General features: G+C 37.0%; 1 protein-coding gene across 1 annotated transcript; it reads left to right on the top strand.

The window, feature by feature from the left end:
• Window positions 1-1,509: 1,509 nt before the first annotated feature.
• Window positions 1,510-21,468, top strand: LOC146568405 (integrin alpha-M-like). The gene is made up of 30 exons (XM_085284442.1): window positions 1,510-1,621; window positions 4,589-4,691; window positions 4,854-4,957; window positions 5,313-5,383; window positions 5,784-5,898; window positions 7,728-7,855; window positions 7,977-8,122; window positions 8,540-8,690; window positions 9,475-9,619; window positions 10,200-10,273; window positions 10,443-10,563; window positions 11,327-11,466; window positions 11,586-11,726; window positions 11,835-12,047; window positions 12,172-12,305; window positions 12,950-13,092; window positions 13,194-13,348; window positions 13,430-13,555; window positions 17,225-17,298; window positions 17,467-17,608; window positions 17,699-17,797; window positions 17,899-17,978; window positions 18,050-18,136; window positions 18,253-18,322; window positions 19,403-19,501; window positions 19,634-19,714; window positions 19,822-19,932; window positions 20,070-20,183; window positions 20,259-20,369; window positions 20,548-21,468. The coding sequence occupies exons 1-30, from the start codon at window positions 1,585-1,587 to the stop codon at window positions 20,647-20,649; spliced, it is 3,417 nt and encodes a 1,138-aa protein (XP_085140568.1). The 5' UTR covers window positions 1,510-1,584; the 3' UTR covers window positions 20,650-21,468.
• Window positions 21,469-21,938: the final 470 nt, after the last annotated feature.

Genomic DNA, 21,938 nt, shown 5'->3' with positions numbered 1-21,938 from the left:
GTTGGAATTCATTTTTAACAAAGTCTTTTCAAGAATATTGGTCATGTTTATGACGTTGGAATGTGTTCCCTTGGCAGTGCCAGGATTGTGAGTGATTGCTGAAAATGTTGAAATGTATTCACTCACTTTTTATTATTATTTGTAAATATGTGTGCAAATGGTTGGTTTTTTGTACTGTTTTCATCAATAAATCTCAGCAACAAAGGACATACACCCATGTGTGTTGATTTCTCCCTAAGATGGCAAACTGAAACACTCCAAGTTGGTGACTTTTGGAGATTTATTTCCCTGGATGATTGAGAATGCTTCAAGATGAAACACAAAAGGAAGTAAGTTCACAGCTTTTAGCAGCTCCCCCACCCCCTCAATCACACACCCCCACTCCCCTCCCTCCAGAATTCCCAGGTAACAACCTAATATACATATGAATGACTAGCCAATTTAGCTTCCACTTGGCTGAAGCTAAAGCTTAGCTAAAAGCCTACCAGCCATTTGGCTGCTCTCCGGCTTTTAAAGGTTGAAAGGTAGAAGCCTGGCAGTGCTAGTTTAATCAGTCTGTGTTTATCAGGTTACACATTCGTATCGTCAGGTTTTACTACACATTACATCGCTTTCAGTTTCTCTCATTCAAATAGCTTATGAAACAAAACACACATTTAAAAACATGTGAAATGTTGCACCTTGGATATGCTCAGAGCATCACGTGTAAGTTTGTGGTGTCAAAAATATACTTTAACACTGGTGGGGAGTTCGCATTAGGGGAGAGTGACTTCTTGTAGACTTCCTCATACAGCAAGAATCAGCTGGTTAGTCATCTACCAGTGAGGCGAGGCTCTAAAATGAACTATTTTTAGATGTTCAAAGTGATGCTAAGTACTGAAAATGTATTCACTTTATGTGCATATCAGGATAATGTGCTCACAAAAGATCCACACTGTTCAAGATTAGGATTATTAGGGTATGAAGAGTCAACCACACACATGAAGTAGGAACATAATAAATCCAGGCCTCTATGTCGCTTGCAAAACTGCCACGATACCAAATTTTCTCACTCATAGATGTTTAGAGGAAGTCGCATGAAAAGCAGAAACTGAATTTTTATTTTTAGATTTCTTTTTCTTAATTACAATTAAAAAATTGCTTTTAAATTTGATTAAGACCAACTTTTTACCAAAAAAAATATTTTCACACCAGCAAATAACAAACTGATAGAACCTTAGATTGAGGGTTTTTGTTTTGCTATTTCTTATCTTCATATTCATAATCACAGGGATTTTATCTTGTGGCTCAGAAACTAATAAACTATCCAATGTGTTTACTGTAAGTGTCAGTATTGTTTACTTAAAAAATAAGTGTTTGATTCACATTAAACAACAACATCACAGTGTAGTTTGGCATCAAACAGACAGTGCTGTCACTATTGTAGCTCCTCCCACATAACCAACCGTTCCTCTAAATAAAACTCTTACCCTTGAGGAACTCTCTTATGATTTCTGCATTTTGATTTCATCTCCTCCTCTGAAACTTTCAAGAGAAGTAACATTGAACTCCTGTGTTGTTTACATTTTCCATGTGAGTGACAGAATGGACTGGATAGTTAGTGCTACGCTATTCTTGTCAGGTAAGACAAGCTTGCGCATTTTGTGTTTGTTTTTTATTCATTAATAATAAATGTCTGAAAACAGTAAAAATATGTAAGTACGTTTTTCTACTAAATACACACAGCACAGTGACAAAGTGTCTTTAAAAAATATATTTCTTGTGGAATTAAAAACAAGTAGACACTACAGATTAGCAAGGGAAAGCAAATCATTTATAAATACCTTTGTAATGGCAATTTCCTTATTTGCATTTTTCTCCTTTATCTCTGCAATCAACTCAGTTAACTTCTGACTGCATCAATAGTTTAATTACTAAAATGTTTATGAGTTTATTTCCTGAATAGTCAAACAAAACAAAAGTAAGTTCTTACTTACAACCCAAAACCAACTGTAGAACTGGACATAAAATCCAATATACTTATTACTTCTTGTGTATATATCCATTTTCCATGACCATGTCCCTCAGTGGCAAAGCTCAGCGAGCCCCAGATACAGATCCAGCCGTGTAGGCACACACCCACACACACACACTTGCACACACACCCAAGCCATTCACTTACTTGCTCACACATATCCACCCATTAACAACACAAGCAGTGAACCAGATGCGAGCTCGTGATCTGTTTTGGGAAGGACTTAGTCCTAACACATGCATTCGGAGAGCTGTATAGATCCAATCTATGAAGAATGTGCCAAAAATCTAAATTTGTATAGAGCGGCTAAAAAAATTTTAGAGTTTACCCGGTCAAAGACTTTCTCTGTAGCTAAAAAGACAACTGCGGTTTCTAATTTATTGATGGAGCAATAATCTATTATATTTATATTATATTTATTAGTCTGTGTGTTTTTTTTAGTGTTGGAGTGTTTACCCTGTTTGATCAGGATGTATTATGGATCAAGTGATTTTATTCTAATCTTCTGACAAGGACTTTGCAGAGTATTTTAAGGTTAACATTTATGACTGTAATTGGGCGGTATGTTTGGAGATTACTCTGAATCTGAGTTACCATATACCAAAAAAAAAAGTAGGTGCTATCATAGGCCAAAGTTCTTTGTAACCCTCAGCTGGAAACCCATCTGGATCTGTGGCTGTGCCAGAGAGACTGGCACTGGTGCATAATCTCTGATAGTGATATAATGAAGCTGCTAACTAAAAACTAGTCCAAGCAAGAGTGTGAGTACTGGAGTACTGGTTATAAGAAGGTGTAATCCCTGAGAGTGGGGTAATGTTAATGCCAAGCATTGCAAAGACCAAAATCACTCATCTATTGTTTAAGAATGTCTGTGGACTGCTCATTCCTTTGACTCACTGCTGTACTGAGCCTTTAATTACTAGAAACATTTGATTCCTAGATACTGGCAATACATAAATACTGAGCCTGGATCTAAGTGGATCTAAGTTTTACAAATCTACCTTCTGGATCTGTAATAACAGTTGCTAACAGTAAGTTTATTCTTCTGCTTATTAGTATGGCTACACCTCTGGTTTTTGAGTTGTAACAAAATGAAAATGTGTGAGGAAAATGTGGATAAGTGTGTGCACAGATGTTTCGGACCAATGAGTCCACAATGTAGAAAGACAATGTTTGCCATTTAACGGGTTAGAAAGCTTAAGCCTCTTTTACTTCAAACCAACTTCCCATAGATGCCATGCGACAAATCTCAGTGTGGTCATGTATAACCTATCCTAGTACTAACTAGGATCAGTACAGCCATTGTGTGGTGTTTTAGTCATGATAAAGCTGCCCTTTGACATACAGCTTATTGACCACGATGACAGCCTGGGAGCCTCCTTGAATGAGCCTTTTTTAGACAGAGAACAGGAACTTGCATCACTCCAGCATTTCCTTTGGAAACTGCAAACATTCAAGTCTGTTCCTCTCAGCTCCTGGCTGCGGCTTTTTACCAGTGTTTGAATTTGTCCACAAAAGATCGGGATCTGCATCCATCTGCTCATTTACCTTCAAAACAATGAGCACGGTGTATGCTGATGTTTTTAACTACATCCACCCAGAGTTTCAGATAAGTCTGGATATCATGACTCACTGTTGTTTCTGGATCCTCTTCTGCCATCTCTGGTATTCCTGAAAACACCAAGCTATCCATCATGCTGTGAGCCTGCAGCTCAATAATAGTGTCTTTGATCTTTCAGTTTTCTCGGGTCATTCCTTCTCGATGGATTTCACCAACTCTCTGAGGATGGTGTTTACAGCAGCAAGTGTTTGCAGCCAGCAGCTGCTGTCTGAATTCCACTGACTCATTCAGCACTTGAAAGTCTTTTTGAAGGATTACCAAAAGGGCTAGCCGTGAATCACAGCTGCAGAGTTTTGTGCTTATTGACTTCAAAATGCCCACCATGTCACCGGTCTGTGGAGAGACCGGCTACAGGGAATCTTCATGGATGGTGCTGGTTTGCTGCTTGAGCAAGTCAGTGCGTTTGGGTTCCTGATAACAATGCGCTGAAACGCTCATAAATATAAGTCTGAACTGTCCAGATGTAATTTGCAGTCTTCCAGAGTGCTGAAGTTGATTAAAATATAGTTATAATTCTCATTTTTTATGACTTTTAAAGCTTTCTAGGTGTAAACTGGCAGAGAAAATTAGTGGAACGTTTGCAATTAGCAATTTAGCTCAGCTGCACACGCTCAGTGCTGCTGAGATTCTTGTTGGGTCTTGCATGACTACAGCATAGCCCTTTGACTTTGTTACGTATGGATGTTGTGGTATGAAATTTTCACTGTATGGTAATCAAATCAAAAAACGTTTAAACTTTCACAATGAAATCTAATAACTTCCAAGCAAGTAACTGCTTTGAGCACAATATTCTGAGCTTTTTAGTCGCTAGTGCTAATGAAAGGTTAAAAAAAAAAACCACAGCCTACTTTTCTTAATGTGATTTGTAATTAGAGGCGCTATAACCACATTTTCATTCTTATGAAGGCTTTAAATAAAACTTCTGATATTCTTCTTTCTTCTTAAATTTTCAGTGTTTAGTGCCACACTTTGTTTCAATATTGAGCCCGTGGCTTGGAGAGCCCTGAGGAGCTCTGCTGCTGGTTTTGGTTACCAGGTGGTTCAAAGACAATCAGAGTAAGTGAACATTGGTTTCCATCTGTGTGTTTAAGATTATTGCTATTTATGTATTGATTTTGAACTACCATCTCTGTTATGCACCAGAGCAAAAAATAAATATATAAAACACTTGTAGTTTTGTAGTTTAACTTACATCATTGACTGAATTTATTTCCTCAGTCTGCTGGTCAGTGCTCCACTTGAACAGTATTCACAAAATGAAAGAGGGAGAATATATAGGTGCACCACATCTTCCCAAACCTGCCAAGATATCCAATTTGAAGGTAGGTAACTGGTAACAGTAAATATTTTGCTGTCAAAGAAATTTTGCACAAATCCAGGCACAGGAACTCGTTAAACCGGTTCATAGAGTACATATATCCAGGTATCTTAGTAGGTACCTTTCACTCTTCAAAAACAATATTGATTTACCAGTTAATAAAATTAAATAAGCAAAGAAAAAAAATCATTAAGGTTTTTCTTTTCTATTGTTTTCAACATTTTAAAATTACATAATAGTGAAATTTTATTCTGTTTTTCTTTCAATTTGTTACCTTCACCCTTGTGCTCTTACTTTTACAGTGTATTTTATGTTTTGTTTAAAAAAAAACAATAAAAAATGTAATGTTTTCACTACAGCACCAGGTTTCGCAGTCAACATGTCGCTTGGTTTGACAATGAAAAGCGATCAAAGAGCACAAAACACTGTGGTGAGTTACTGAACTGCAGACATTGCCAGTGCTTTGTTAAATTCTCTAAGGATCAAAATCTTCTGTCCTCTGTGTGTCAGATGTTTTGTTATAATCTCAAAATGCATGAAGGTCAAGTTATAATGTACTTAATAAGTTGTGAAGGCTCTAAAGTGCTGTAAAAATGAAAAAATTAAAATCATGTTTTAAAATGCTCAAATTTGTCCCTTAACATAGAAATTATTAATCATATCAAGGTAAAAAAATTGCACGACTTCTTTAAAAGACTAAAGTTGGTTTTTTTTGTTTTTTTTAAATCACCATTTCTGAGCAGCCATATAAGAATTTGTTTTTTGTCAAATTGATTGATCTCAAACAATAAACCATTGTTTAATCACATCTTGGCTTTGTCTCCTCTCAGGTGTGTGGTCCAACCATTGCAAAGGACTGCAAAAGCATCACCATGTACAACGGGGTGTGCTTTCAGTTGGACCGTTACAATAGGCTTGGACCACCCGTACCTTCTTCTATTCAAGGTAACAGTAAAAGGAGTTTGGCAAAGAGACACTCTTTAACACATACTCTCTTATACATGTCAGCATAAATTAAGGCTGATCAGAAAAAGCAGTGGAGCAAATAAAAAAAAATTTTTTTGGAAGATGAGATTGCTGCAAAGGTAGAAGTGACACCAGGCTACATGTATGACTTGTATGATTTGGTGTAAAAAAAAAAAGAGATGACAGTCAAGGCCAAATATGAAGCCACACCCCTAAAAAATTTGCAAGAGAAAAACCCATATCAAGTTTAGATATTGCTTAGAAATCATTTCCTTCTCTTTTTTTAAAATTATTTTTTTTGAAAAGGGATTGTTACAGTAAAGTGAATTAATATTATTTAGTCAAAAGGAAAAAAAAAGACTTTTTCTTAGTCCTTTTGTTTTACATTCACATAACAAAAAGTGAACTCGGTGGCTTGACAGTGTATACATAATGCAACATATTTAACTTATTTACTTAAAGTACATTTAATACATATTATGAAGTAGAGGGTTGACCTGGCATTATACAATACATGGGAGATACACCAATTCAGGGTTGATGTTACCTAAATTCAGGGCGGATGGGGGACACAAAGCTAATCCATTTATTCCATATTTTGTAGAATTTATCTTTTTGAATTTTTAAGGAGAATGTCAATTTTTCCATGTTAAATATTTCAAAAACCACATTAAACCAATCCTCAAGTGTTGGAGGAGTTGGATTTAGCCAATTTTTCGTTACTGATTTTTTGCTGGCCACTCATAGTGCTTGTAAGAGCTTTGTGTCCCATCCCCAGACCCATGTACAAATTTACAAATTACAAGTTTTATCTTAAAGACCTCGCACAGAGTTTAATGGATTGCCTTGATGTGCCTTTTCTGATCCATATCTTCTCCAGCTTCTTGCTTTCATTTTCGTTGGTCTCTCCAAGATAGTGAACTTGTTGAGTACCAATGAAAATTACAAATCCTCTCCCAGTTCTTGTTTGTTATACCCATCCCTGATTCCAATTCCCATTTGGTCTTAATGTTTTGAGTAGTATCCTTCCTTGCCCGAAGAAGCACATTATATAGTTTGGAGATTGCCTTTCTCAGAGAAACAACATATGTTAATTTAACTATCTTAAAAATTCCTGACTCAACCGAGTTTGGGTTTGGGATATTGCAATATTGGTTAAAATAATCCCGCATTTGAAGAAACCTGAAGAAATCTACTTGTCTTAGGACATTTCTTATTTGTAAAGACTGAAAACTCTGTAGTGTCCCTTTATGTGTGGAGAAATGTTGTTAGCCCACTCTCTATCCAAGACTGAAATCTTTTATCACTTTCATTTGGTTTAAAATCTGTATCGTATGCACACCATCTAAATTCTTTTAGTATCCGTTCACTAGAAACATCACAAATTAGGTCTGTAATTATTTTCCTTTTTGAATGCATACTTTAGAGAGTCTATTTAGAGTTAAAGTTGAATCTTTTACATCAACTTTATTAAGAATTTACATTAAAGAGAAGCTTGTCTAAATGAGGTATTTATGGTAACCCCCACCCACAAAGTCCCAAGTCTTGTACTGCATTCAACCACTTCAAGCAACTTCTCCTTTTAATGTGTGCCTTCCTCTTCTTTGTTATTTATTTTTGTTGTCTTAGTATTTATATGTCCTGCACAGTTGGTGTGAGCAGCCATAGTTTCATTGTACATGTACAATATGCAACAAAGGGTTATTCTTTTCTATTCGATTCTATTGTTTATATAATATGAGTGTGAGGAAAATGTTAAAATTAACCCTTTAAAATGTATTTCATTCTGAAATTAATCTCTTTGATAGGGTGCCCACTGCAAACAGACATTGCCTTTCTGTTGGATGGTTCAGGCAGCGTGTCTCAGCCTGATTTTCAAACAATGAAGAGATTTGTGAAAGAGATAATTCAATCATTTCTCTCAAGTGAAACACAGGTAAGCAGCTGTTGTCACTCTGTCAGTAAAATCATGGCACATATATAAAATAGTTCCATTGTTATTTCTATTAAGTCCCATAAAAATAATGTTTTACATGTTTTAATTTCTGCCTTTTCAGTTTTCTGTTTCCCAGTTCTCCACTTATCCAGAGGTTCACTTTAACTTTAAGAAATTTTCCTCATCTGGATCAGTGGAGACTGACATCAATGGAATCAGACAGCAGGGGGGATCTACTTACACAGCTAAGGCCATCACACATGTTGTGTAAGTAATACAATGATATTACTGAAGCACTGCAGTTACCTCATTGTTTGGACTTCCTGTCCAGATGACTTTTTTTCTTTGAATCTGACCACACTAATTTGACTGTGACTGCAGGAAGCCTTTTAAATGGGACACTGTACTCAGACTTGGGTTTTAAAGCATCTTCACCAGAGTCATGGCACCCAAAAAGGCTAAATTCAAATGTTTGCAGATTTAAATTTGAAAAAAACAAACAAACAAACAAACAAACTTGTATTACATTGATTTGTACAAAAGTAAAAAAAAAAAAAAAAAGCAAAACAGAATGATGTATGCTTAAATAACAACCATGCAATTTACCTGATAGTATATCATTTACAAGATCAACTGTAAAACAAAACAATCTTTAGAAATTCGATTTTTTTTTTTATTTGACAGGAACAACGTTTTCACACCACAAAGTGGTTCCAGACCAAATGGGAAGAAGGTCTTGATAGTAATTACTGATGGACAATCTACTGACCGGTATGATCTACGAGATGCAACAAAGCGAGCAGAGAGTAAAAACATTGTTCGATTTGCTATTGGGGTAAGTACTTTCATTACTAAACTTGCAGAATGTTGCATTTTATACTAGTACTTGGTTTTGTTCACTTGTCACACTACACTCCCATTATAATGCACTATAGGGAGACAGGTCCTGAGCAACTCATTCACTACACCTTCAGAAGCTGCTTGGCCATAGAGACCCAGTCTATGAAGCTCACAATCTTTGTGCTGCATTAATGCCACAGGAGGTTAAAAGTGTTTTCAACTTTTACACTGAGTTGGCATGGCTCTAAAGCAGGGGTCCCCAATCCCAGTCCACGAGGGCCGGTGTCCCTGCAGGTTTTAGAGCTCACCCTGGGTCAACACACCTGAATCACATGATTAGTTCATTACTAGGCCTCTGGAGAACTGAAGACATGTTGAGAAGGTAATTTATCCATTTAAATCAGCTGTGATGGATCAAGGACACATCTAAAACCTGCAGGGACACCGGCCCTCGTGGACTGGGATTGGGGACCCCTGCTCTAAAGGCTTCCACTTTGAAATAATACCATTTATAGTCAATCGTGGAATATACAGGAGGGATTAAATTTCACAAACTGACTTGTTGCAGCAGTGAGATCATATTACAGTATCACACTCATATTAGCTAAGGTCTTTAAAATGACAAATTCTTTCTCAAATATTTGTTAAGGCTAAGTAATGGCTTAGTGATGTGTGTAAATTTTACTGTAAATCAGGTGAAGTATAAGGACTGTATTTTACTAAAGTGAGCAAATAATCTTGCTTAATATGAGGACTCAAACATATCTGTAAAATCATAGGTGGGCAGCGCTTTTAGGCTCCCTGATGCAAGAAAAGAACTGCGCACCATTGCATCCACTCCCTCATATGTGTTTGAAGTGGAGAACTTCGACGCACTTGAAGTAATAAGACAGAATCTGCAGGACAAAATTTTCTCCATCGAAGGTATGAACATGAATTTATTGTTTCAACTTAAAATTCCTGTAAATGTTTCAAAAATTCAAATAATTACATTATGTTAAATATTATTTTACTGCCTACCTATTCATAAGAGTTTTTTCACATCAGATGTCATTCCTAACATGATGATAATCTGTGTGTTTTACTGGAATTGAAGCAGTGAACTTTCATTTGTTGTGTAAACTGCTACACTATGAAGCAACTAAAATCACCACATTGTATCAACTTTATTATATTGTATTCATTAGAGTCACATTTTAAATTGAACATCCTGTAACTTTACATTAGAGAAATGAACAACAAATGCGGTTATAATAAACAGTAAAAATCATTTGAAATTATTTGTTATATTAATGAATGTAATAATAATGCTAAATTTGATGCTAAGCATGCTATTACTATAACGTTTTGAAAGGAAGAATCCATTTTCAGATACTTTTATAATAAATAAATTATTTGAAAATTGTACTTAGCATAATGAAGCATAGTGAGAGAATGAACCTGTATGAATGTATATGTTGTATTTTGTCTCTCTTTTACCTTCTCATTTATTTTTCTGACACAGGATCTCAAAGCAGTGGAGAGTCACTGGAAATGGAAATGTCTCAAGAGGGATTCAGTGCAGTTATTGTGCCTGAGGTAATTAAAACTACCTGAAACTCACCAGACAGCCGAGTCATAGAAAGAAAGATTCACATGTGCCTTGTGGGAGTTTTTAAGTTCTAATGGCAAATACAGGTTAAACACATTCCAGATTTTAAAGGTAAAATAAATTGGTTATAAAATGTATTTCCTGTCTGCACTGTAGGGAATTCAGATGTCTATTGTTGGTGCAAACCAGTGGAAGGGAGGCTACGTGCAATACACAACAGGAGGCCAGAAGGTGAAAACATATGAAGATGTGTCTTTGGAGCCTGACAGTTATCTTGGTAAGAATATTACAGCTTTAACAATCTAACTCATACACATGTGATCATGTATATACACAGCTCTGCTCCAGTTCTTTCACCCAGAAACACTAATGAGTTTGCAAAACGGACACAATTTTGTCATGAAACTGCTGTGTCAGGCAGGAGAAAGGACCCAAATGCAGAACTCAAAACACAGGGATGAACTGAAGGAGGCTGCTTTATTGCAGTGGCAAAACTTATACAAAAAACACTTATAAAACCAAACCAAAACCCAGAAACTGGCAACTAAAAACAAAACACTGGGAAACTCAGGATTGCAATCTCTGGGAGCACAACAGGAGAAACCCACAAGCATGAGGGGACGATGCAACGCTGACTGAGAGAAACACAGGGCTACAATACATGGAGGGATAACAAGGGAATAGGACACAGGAGGACACACACCTGGGAGTAATCAAACACAACAAGACAAGGGGAAGCCAAACTAGACACACTACCATGAGACACAGATTTACAAAGTAAAGCAGGAAACATAACACATAAACGCAGGCTTAACAAAGGGATAGAGCTGACAGGGGAGACAAAGCAACCATGGAACACAGAGACAAAAACCAGAATACTAAGAGCGCTAACACCGAAACCAAAAGACTAGAAATGATAAATACTGACAGAATCAAAGTTCAATAATAATGCAAAACACTGGGTCACTGACCCAGGACCATGACAAATTTAAATGGAGGCATCTTAATCTTTCTTCCCCCTTTGAATACCTAAATTCTAGGTTACTCTATGGCAGTTGCTAAAACCCAACGTGGCTCTCTGACAGTTGTTGGTGCTCCAAGATATAAACACAGAGGAGCTGTGTTTGCTGTTAACAGAGAAAACTTGAAAAACCAAAAGATTGAGTCCTTTTCGACACAGGTATGTTTTTGCAGGAAGACAAACCTGAATCATATTGTAAAATTATTTTCTCGAAAATAAAAGCTGTTTCAGTTACACAGTTTTTCTAATTAATAATTTTATTGCTTTAACATTATCAGACTGGTGCATATTTCGGGGCAGAGGTGTGTACCATGGACATAAATAATGATGACATCACTGATCTAATCTTCATATCTGCCCCAATGTACATGGAGCCTGATAGAGAGGGAAGAGTTTATGTTTGCAGATTAACTGGTCCGGTAAATATATTTAGAATATTTATAATATTTTATATCCTACAGTTAAATTAATCAGTTTATTTGCCAACTTTCTTAATGTTCATAAAATATTCACTCTCTTCCTTTTAGTTTGTGGAGTGTAATTTTGATGATCCATTAGTACTAAGAGGACGTGCAGCTGTCAAAGGAAGGTTCGGCTCTTCTCTTGCTGTGCTGCCTGATCTAAACTCAGATGGATTCAGGGATTTGGCAGTTGGAGCACCTTTGGAGAATAATGGTGAAGGCAGCATCTACATATTTAATGGCGAAGGAGGAGGAAGAATCAGTCCTACTTACTCACAGGTACACAACATCAAAGAACTCACAATGATGACTAAAATCATCTACCACGTAATTCCAATATCTATACAATCTACAGTTGGAATATATAATCTGATTAAAATATTATGTATATATATGTACACAGAGAATAACTGGCTCTGAGGTCCAGTCAGGACTGAAGTTCTTTGGCCTCACAATCAGTCAGTCATCTTTTGATCATAGTGGTGATAGACTGCCTGACTTAGCGGTGGGTTCAAAGGGTAGAGTTGTCTTACTGAGGTAAGTCAAAGATAGTGTAATCATACATTACTGTCGTTTATGATAATTCTATCATTTTTGTTGATGGTGAACCTTAATGAATTCACTAATGTATAAAAGTTTACATCAGTTTGAAATATAGAACAGGGTAAAGCATATTTATTTTTCAAAGGTCAAATTATATTAATGAAAGTTTATAATTTTCAAAACGTAACTAATGAATGGATTTCCTTTTTCTAGTTATCTTAACACTTGATTGAAAATGCTCTACTGGTTAAAGAAGCAATAAATGTGGTTGCTTAAGCATCTAGAATTATAGTCTGTGTTCAGTCTTGTTGTAACAAATGATTTCCATTCAGAAATTGAAATGCATGCATTACCCCAAAACAGAGGATTTAATAAAATAGTGTGTAGTAAAGTCATGTTAACAATATGAAATAATTATCATTTAGTAAGCCAATTGGTATGATAAAGTTACTTAACTGAAACACTATTGTTCTAGAGTTATGAAAATTCAATCAAAAAGCATTTCCTTAAATGTTCATTTAAGATTTGTTGTATAAATAATTTCAGCTTGAAAAAGGACATTTTTGGGTGACTCAAAATTCTGTAGCTTTAAGTTAAAACCCCAAATGTAATTTACATGTTTCCCCCCTACTTTCCAGATCAAGACCTATAGTAATGGTAAAAGCTGAGGTGTTATTCAGCCCAAACCAAATTCCTACTCAGAATGTAGACTGCTCAAAACCATTGGAGAACACAGCTGCAATCTGTTTTACCATGAGCAGAGTGTCTACAGTCAACACAGGTTCATCATTCACCTCACTTTTTGTAAAACAAAAAAGCCAGTGTCCATTATTTTAATGTTAATGTCTAAACATTCGTAACATGGAAATGTATTTGTTCCAGCTCAAGCAAGGATTGATTACACTTTAACACTGGATGCTTCTCGCAAATCTCCAACCAACCGGGCTTACGTCAGTGGGAAACAACAAGAGCAGTCTGGATCTGTTACTCTTGACTTACGAAACCGACAATGTTCAACTGTAAAATTCATTATCGAGGTAAAAAATAAAACATCTGAAAAAGTACTAAAACCAAGAGAGATTCAAGTCAACAAACTTAACGTTGTTCTCTTCTTGCAGGCCTGTCCAGAGGATGCTCTTAATGTACTTTCCAATGAGCTCAAATTCATATTTGATGGGTTGCCATTAAACACAAACCTCAGGCCAAGTCTTGCCCCACAGAGTCAAACAGCAACTATTTTTCCTGTAAGTAACCCAAGAAAAAAAATACCAACCAACTAAAAAACAAACCCAAAGAATATTTGACTGGATAACTGAGCCTAGTCAAAGTTAAGAAACAGTTTTAGTTTTGCACTTTCATTTTCAAATGCCTTGTATTATTGGCATGCAATTGACTTATACCTATTGGAGACACTTCTACTGAAGTAATGGAAGTAAATGGGTTATATTTACCCCAGTGGTGTACCCCTACAATACATGCAAGTTGTGCAAAGAACAGCTTTCTGTGTGCAATTTCTTTTAGTCTTTTAAAACACGTTTTTAACACAGAAGAGAACCTATATAGTTCTCAGCTGCTTCCACAGTAGTGACAAATTTCAAGTTTAAAAATAAAAAATGTCACAGACTACCCGTCTGCCTGCAGCCATTGTTTGTTGTCAGATGAGGACAGCGTCAGAAACACATGATACATCCAGTCTTTAGGCTAATCTTGCGTGCTGTTGATAGTCCATCAGTCAACTACTGAGAAAAGCGAAGTTATGACATCCAAAGAGCTGAAGTGAAACCAAGTGTTAAAAACAAAGTCAAGTGTCCATGGCAGCCACTGTGTGTACTTTGCACAATCTATTTTTGACCTTTTATGACTTTTTTTTCTCTTTTTTTGCATATTTGATCTATTCCTGGTGAACTCTACTGTTTCCCCTTTCCCTATTCTGGACCACTTGTCAACAAATCAGCATTCGACTGATGCATAGGTGATTAGGGCTGCTCAATTAATCGAATTTTAATCACGATTACGATCTGGGCTTTCAACGATCATTAAAAATGACTGAGCCGTTTATTAGCCCCTCCCTCGTGCCTTACTCTCGCGCTGCTCCGTGTGGCAAAGCGAGCGCACCTCTCTGCATTTCGAACACGTGTCACAACAATTAAGAGCAGAGGTCCCTAACCATTTTTGCGCCACGGACCGGTTTGTGCCCGACAATATTTTCACGGACCGGCCTTTAAGGTGTCGCGGATAAATACAACAAAATAAAACTAGTACCGGTACCGAAAAAAAGAAAATTTATTCATAACACACGTGAAAAGACACAGGAAAACCGAGTAAACGATAAAAACGATAACAAAATAACACTGAAAACCGATAAAAACCCTGAAAACTATACATTTCACACCTGAGCTTCAACTCTCGCGGCCCGGTACCAAACGACTCACACACCGGTACTGGTCCGAGGCCCGGGGGTTGGGAACTGCTGATTAAGAGGACCCAAGGGAAGCTCGGAAAGCTAAGCAGAAGTTATTTGGAGAGGAGAGTGACTGCCGTTGGTTGAAAAGAGAGGTAAAAAAAAACTTCAGTGGTGTGGAAGCATTATTGGTTCGCGGAGTCAGACGTGGATCAAGTAGACATAGTGTGTAAACTTTGCTACGGTGTTGTAGCTGCACCACAGAGCAACACTGCAAAGTTCACTAAACATAGATGTTTACATTTTTCATTTACTTTTTATATTGCAAACATTTGCACTGTTATCAGTTTTTTTCACACTATTTTATGACAATCTTTAAAGTCATTATTCAATACATTGTTATTGTTAAATAAATATCGTCAAATAATCGAGATCTCAATTTCAGTGAAAATAATCGTGATTATCATTTTTGCCATAATCGAGCAGCCCTATAGGTGATTTTGTCTAGCGATATGCAGTTGGGATTGTGGAGGGCTGCACAGGAGCACATTTGCAGTGGTTGAAAACCAGCAAAGTGGTATACTGACTTGCAAACTGCCAAAACGTCTGATACTGTTTTTGGAGTCTGCATAAGGAGTTAAAAGTATGTCTTGGACACTTGCTTGCATGTGCTTCACTCTCTTTGTGGTTGCATTATGTCCTCCAGACCTTTTTTTTTTTTCTTCAGTTGAAAGGTGACGGGGCTCTTCCACTTATTGGTCATGTTAAAGATCTCAGCATTTCTTCCTAATGGATGTGGCAACTGTCTCCGTTTGACTTACAAAAATTGCCTAGTTGGAAGGAAGAATATCTACTTGGTACCAGATCAGATGTGTTGAGCGGCTCCTTGGCTCCATAGTCACCGTTGCAGATGAGAAACTAACTTCAGCCTTCCCATGCCTGGATGTAGCTGCCACCTGGCATTTCACCTTTTGAACAAGCTGGGAACTAAGCCAAATGCCTAGGCTAGCTCCATGTCTTGCCAGAAAATCTGAGCCTAATTCTCTATCCTGAATAAGGATGATTTCCACGCTGCTGGTGATAACTACAATCATACTCCATCTGTGGGGTGCCGAATCAGAATCCTTTAATAAACAGACTAAAAAATGATGTGGTCACAGTTGGTGCAAGACAGTAAGTGGCCTTCTGTAGTTGCCTCCATCTGGCAGGTGTCCATCTCCCTTCTTGACCAACTTTTCTGGGACCAACCTCATCACTGTGGCCAAGTAGCATTCAATTCACCCCCTGCCCTAGTGATGCTCTTCCCAGTGTTAGGGTGGTCTGCATGCCACCCACCCAGTCATCCAAACTCTGGTTCACTCTAGCTCTATCTAGTTGAAGAGCTACTGTTGTTCAAGAGACACCCACTAAGTGAACAATTTTATTACCTTCCATAAAATAACAGATCTCTTTAGAAAAGATCAAATTTGTCTAAATATGAAACTATGGCAGAAATATTTTGTTTTTGGTCCAAAAGGTCAGAAAAAAAATTCTGTTCATATCAATACTATTTTTTGGAAACACATCTGGAATCTGGGCATAATTTTTGTGTTCTCAGTTTTGATAAGAATATTAATAAGGCCACAGTGACACGGTTTTGTAAACGGACTCAGGCGCAGACCAGGAGACCTTTGCAGAAACTGATAGTGCGTTTATTTACAGTGGTGTCACCGGGTGATTATATATATACAAGGTGCTCGGGGAAGGGGTCCGGGGCTCCAGGGGGGAAGGGTCCAAAACCACACTCTGCTCTTTCATCCAACAATCCCACTCTTTTCCCACTCCAGTCACTCTTCTCGCTCACTCGGGGGTACAGGGACGGGTCCGGGGGGAATCTACGCACACAAACAGAAAATCCAATTAGCACTAGATCACAAGGAAACTCACAGACTTAGGCAGATTGCTGAAGCACTAACGCAGGTGACTCAATGTTCCAGCGACGAGTAGTGTAGGTCTGCCATCTTAAAAAGCCCTTCTGATTGTGGTAACCAGCGCCAGGTGTGATGATGAGCACAGGTGTGTGGGCCAGGGGTGGAGCCCACAGTGAGCACCGGGGAAAGAGAGAGAGAGAGAGAGAGAGAGAGAGCACAAGAACACATGTTGCCTAACACGGAATCAGCCGGTGAGGCACGGGGACCGTGACACACATATAGTTCTTTTTTTAATCACTTAAAGATATTTATCAAAAATTAAATAATTCTCAGCTAAAACTGACTCAGAGAAATTAGTCTCTGCTTAAGCAGGTAAGACTAGGGATGATATTTTATTTACAGGATTTTCCAGATAATCCGTATTATTACGTCAACTTTTTCGGAATATATCAGCCACAGACCTTACATGTACATGTAAATTTGAACATATTAACCTGGTACTGAAGTCACTTAATTGGCTCCCAGTTCAGTTTAAAATCTACTAGTTCATAAAGCAAATAATATATACTTTATTTACGTTTCCATATTTCTCTCTTTCACAGTTAGGGTTTGAGATCAACTGTGGTACTGACAACAGATGTGTTGATGACCTTAAAGTGGATTTCGGCTTCACCAGGTGAGGCTTGCTTGTGTGAGCACAGTTATTGTTGCCATATTGTTTGAACTGAAAAATAACATGGTTTATCAGAGCTCAAAGTACATTATATTTGATGCACTGTGGCATTAGTATGACTGTAGCCTTGTTTCCTCTCTCTTTTTCTCAACTTTCTCCATGTGCTACCAGATCCTCAGTGGTTAAAGTGGGCATTGATGAATTTCTGCATGTCACAGTCACAGTGGAGAACAGAGGAGAAAACTCCTACAACAGTCGTGTTATTCTCACGTACCCAGCTGGACTGTCCTACAGGAAGTTCACGAGTCAGCAGGTAAGGCACCAGGATCACGTCTGTATCGGTTCATCACTGATCTGTTGTTGTTCAAATGCATCCAGGAATCATTTTGTTTTTTTAATAAAGGGAAGAATTGAGTGCAACTCCTTGGACAGTGAAGATGATTTATCCCGGGGATGGACACACTGCACTATTGACAAGCCAATTTTCAAGAGCAAAACTAAGGTGTTTTTTTGTAAATAACATTTTTTTTATCAATTTTTTTTTCTGAATTTTGCACAATTTAAAGGCAAAGAGAAGTCACTCATCTTTCTCATTCAATTAAGGCTTCCTTCATTGTCTCCTATGGGATTGACACCAACAGTCAATTTGAGAAGGAGATCTTTATCACTGCAAATGCCACCAGGTAATGTTCCTTCCTCATTTAAGTAACAGCCCCATGTATACATTACAAATATGTTCACTTCTCTCTTTCAGTGGAAATCAGGAGCATGCCCCTACAAGTGAACTTTACAAAAGGAAATCAATTAATGTAAAATACAGCATTTTTATGACATTTGCGAGGTATGTGTTGTTTTGTTTGTAACTAAAGAAAGAATTACATGTAGTAAGTAACAAATAAGTATGTAATAACAAGTATTATATATATTTTAAACATTAAATATACATTATCTGTTTAGCTCACTAAGCTACAACAATTTCACATTTGGGAAGAATGATTTGAAGAAACCAGTCCAACAATCAGTTAAGGTACATTTAAACTTCTACAGTGGTGTGAAAAAGTTTTTGCCTCTTTCCAGAGTTACTGTTTTTTTTTTTTGTATATGTCTGTCACACTTAAATGTTTATCAGATAATCCAAAAAAATGTTGTTATTAGACCAAGATAATAGAAAAAAACATTTATGTTAATTTTATAACACAAGTTAACTGTGGTGTATCACATTTTTGGAAAGTTGTACAATTCCTCTAGCCACACCCAGGCCTGATTACTGCAATATCGTTTCTTAATTCACTTAAATGGGACCTGCCTGACAAATTAAGTAAACTAAAAGATCCTCAACAGTCAGACATCATGCTGCGTTTCAAGGAAAATCCAGAACCAACAAGAAACAAAGCAATTGAGATCTCCCACCACTTACCTCAGTTAGGGTCAGAGTTCATGACTCCAACATAAGAAAGAGTCTGGGCAAAAATGGCCTGCATGACAGAGCTCCAAGATTAAAACAACTGCTGAGCAAAAGGAACAATAAAGGATCGTTTCAGTTTTACTAGAAAACATCTTACCGATCCCCAAGACTTTGGGGAATATACTCTGTGGACTGATGAGACAAACATACCAAAACATCATGAAGGAGAATGTTGGGCCATCTGTTTATGACCTGAAGCTGAAGCACATTTGGGTTCTGGAGCAGGACAAGGGTGCAAAACACACCAGCAAGCACACCTAGTCCAAGTCCTGACCTGAATCCCAAAGAGATGCTGTGATATGACATTACAAAGGTGGTTTTAATTCTCAAAAACCCTCCATTGTGTCTGAATTACAACAATTCTGCAACAATGAATGGGCCCATGTAGGTTTGGATATTTTTTCCTCTCAAACATAAACACCTTCATTTAGAAACTGCCTTTTGTATTTACTTGTTATTTTTGTCTAATATTTAACATTGTTTGATGGTCTAAAACATTTAGGTGTGACAAACATACAAAAAAAAAAAAAATAGGAATTCACTTTTTCCCAACACTGTATCTATATTTTTCCATTGTATGAGTCCATTGTATCATTTAGACCTAAATTTAATGGTTGATTGTCCTTTTCTTTACTTGTTTAGGTTTCAAACTATATCAGAGCGCTTAATTTCATTGTGGTGATCAAAGTTCCAGTGAAACTTGGTGAAAAAGACATTTGGGTGGATTTGAGCAGTCTACAGGTATTACATTTGTCAGAAGTCTTAGTTTTTGACTCCACAAATGGCTTAAATTTTGATATGGATGGATGGATGTGGTGAAATTAGAACTAATAAAACTATCAAACTGTTTTTTATTTGATAAATCAAACACAGATTTCAGATTGTCAGAGAGGAAATGATGAAGAACCAAGTGTCAGAGATTTTGTTCCAAAAATACAAAAGAATAAAGTGGTGGTAAGTATGCCTTGGTACTTAACTGTTCATATTTACCCTAATTGTAGATTTAAAAAGAAATCACATTACACGGTATCACAGCTTATGTTGCATTTTCTCACCCTCAGGACTGTTCTGTAGCCAGGTGCAGAGTGTTCAAGTGCAACTCATTCTTGAAAAGACTGCAGAGTAGGACATACGAAATCTCTGCCAACATTAGTTCACAATGGATAGAGCAGGTAGTTGAAGGGAAGTTTGTGTTGTCTCATTAAGATTTGTTCCTGAGTATGTACTAATAACTTTTTTAAAGATAAGTATGTTTCCTATTAAATCAAAAAACACCCAATTTTGGCTCATTGTGTTCCATTTTTCTTAGATTGGACTGCAATCTACCAAATTCCTCTTGACCAGTACAGCCACTGTGGAGTATGACCAAAGCCAATACATCTACTTTTCAACAGTGTCTAACAACAATCCTCCTGTTCACAAGGTGATTACATATTTTTTTTCTCTTGTCTGAGTTGTAAAAGATCTTGAATATAATCCATATTCTATTATCTCTCAGCTTGAAGCAGTGGTTGAAGTATATTCTGAGGCAAATTTCACCAAAGAGATCATTGGAGGATGTCTGGGAGGGTTGGCTTTTCTGGCTTTACTCACTGCTGGTCTGTATAAGGTAAAATACACTTTTTAGACTTTTTTTCAATTACTTGCACAGCTTTAAAGTTTTTAGATAACATGTTCAGTTAAAAATAGTTTAAAGGTTAGTATATTCACTCATATAGCTTTGTTTTTTTCACTAATCTTTTTAATGGATGACTGGTGCATTTTTATGTTTTTCCTTGCAATTCTAGGCTGGATTTTTTGAGAGTAAGTACAAGCAGATGATAAATGACAATGCAGAGGACGGTCCAGATCCAGGGACTGATGGAAGTCCATCCCCGGCAGAAAAATAAAGATCACATTTGTAGTTGCATGTTTAAACTATATGAAAGCTATAGATCCTCCTTATAATTTTAGAAGTCAACATTTTGTGTAAAAATGTCAATGCTACCACATTGGATTAATTAAACCAAAAACAGCTTGCTATATCTGACATCATTCTTTCACCCACTCATTCAACACTTTACACTTTACTATACAATGAATATTTCTGAGTTTGAATTGCAAACATTGTACAGTGAATTAGAATTTTTGTGCTTAGTGCAGTGCGATACATGCAAATTCTTGTTAGTTTTTGTAGTTTTGTGCTGATAGTTTTGGCGCAACTGTCTCTTTAGCACCACCAATAGGTGATTTTGTGAATAGTTTTGACACATAGTGACACTGCAGGAAGTGGAAAGAAGTAGGAATTTTTAAGGAAGCTACACATGACTGCAACCAATCCACATGCATCAGCCATTAATCCTTAGACCTTTCTGGCATCATCTGTATGTATATTGTTTATATGATCAAAGACAAAAAAAAATCCCAATACAGTGTCATGTACTGTTTAAAACATAGTGCTGTCAGTATTGTAGCTCGGTGTACACAGGGCTTCCTCTACATCACTGACGTAACTCTGAACAGTCACCCTGTAACTTCTGCATTTTGGTTTTCAACTCTGACTTTGTCAGCAGAATCAATACGTCACTCATTTCTCAAACTACTTTCATGGATGTAACACAATGGACTGTTTAGTGTGATGCATGCACAATCATTCTTGTAACAACATCCTAAAAAGTTGATTCTGTTCATCTGTTTGCAGTGTTTTTAGTGGAAGAAACATTCATAAACTCATCTAAGTGAGTTTTTCAGTCTCAGCTGTCTGCAGATTTCAACAACCTTATAAATTAGGGGTGTCAAACATAAGGCCTTGGGACTAGTGTTGGCCTGACAAAGACTTTAATCCTGCCCACTGGACACCTTGAAAAAGAGGGCATAAATTTTAGACTTTTAACTGTATATATCTATTTTATAAGTGTTAAAGATTTTCCTACAGATAAACACACACACAACCTGCAAATATCAGCAAGACCTATTTAGAGACAGGACTCAAAAAGTTCAAAGCAGTTGGAAGGACCAGTCTCCACAGGGCTTTTGCTTAGACCCAGACTCATGTCAATATTATCCCAGAGTCCACACCAGAGTCACACACCACTCAACAGCTCGCAATTTCCAAATCCTGTGCACATGGACAGACTGATGAACATAACTTTACAACAAATCCAAACAATAACCAAAGTAGGAGTAGCACTTCACTAGC

Source organism: Mchenga conophoros, linkage group LG8, assembly GCF_057382185.1.
Source record: "Mchenga conophoros isolate Kocher_MC1m ecotype Shallow Benthic linkage group LG8, M_conophoros_male_GT1.1, whole genome shotgun sequence".
Lineage (NCBI taxonomy): Eukaryota > Metazoa > Chordata > Actinopteri > Cichliformes > Cichlidae > Mchenga > Mchenga conophoros.
Note: the sequence above shows the minus strand (reverse complement) of the source record. Positions and strands in the feature narration are given on the sequence as shown.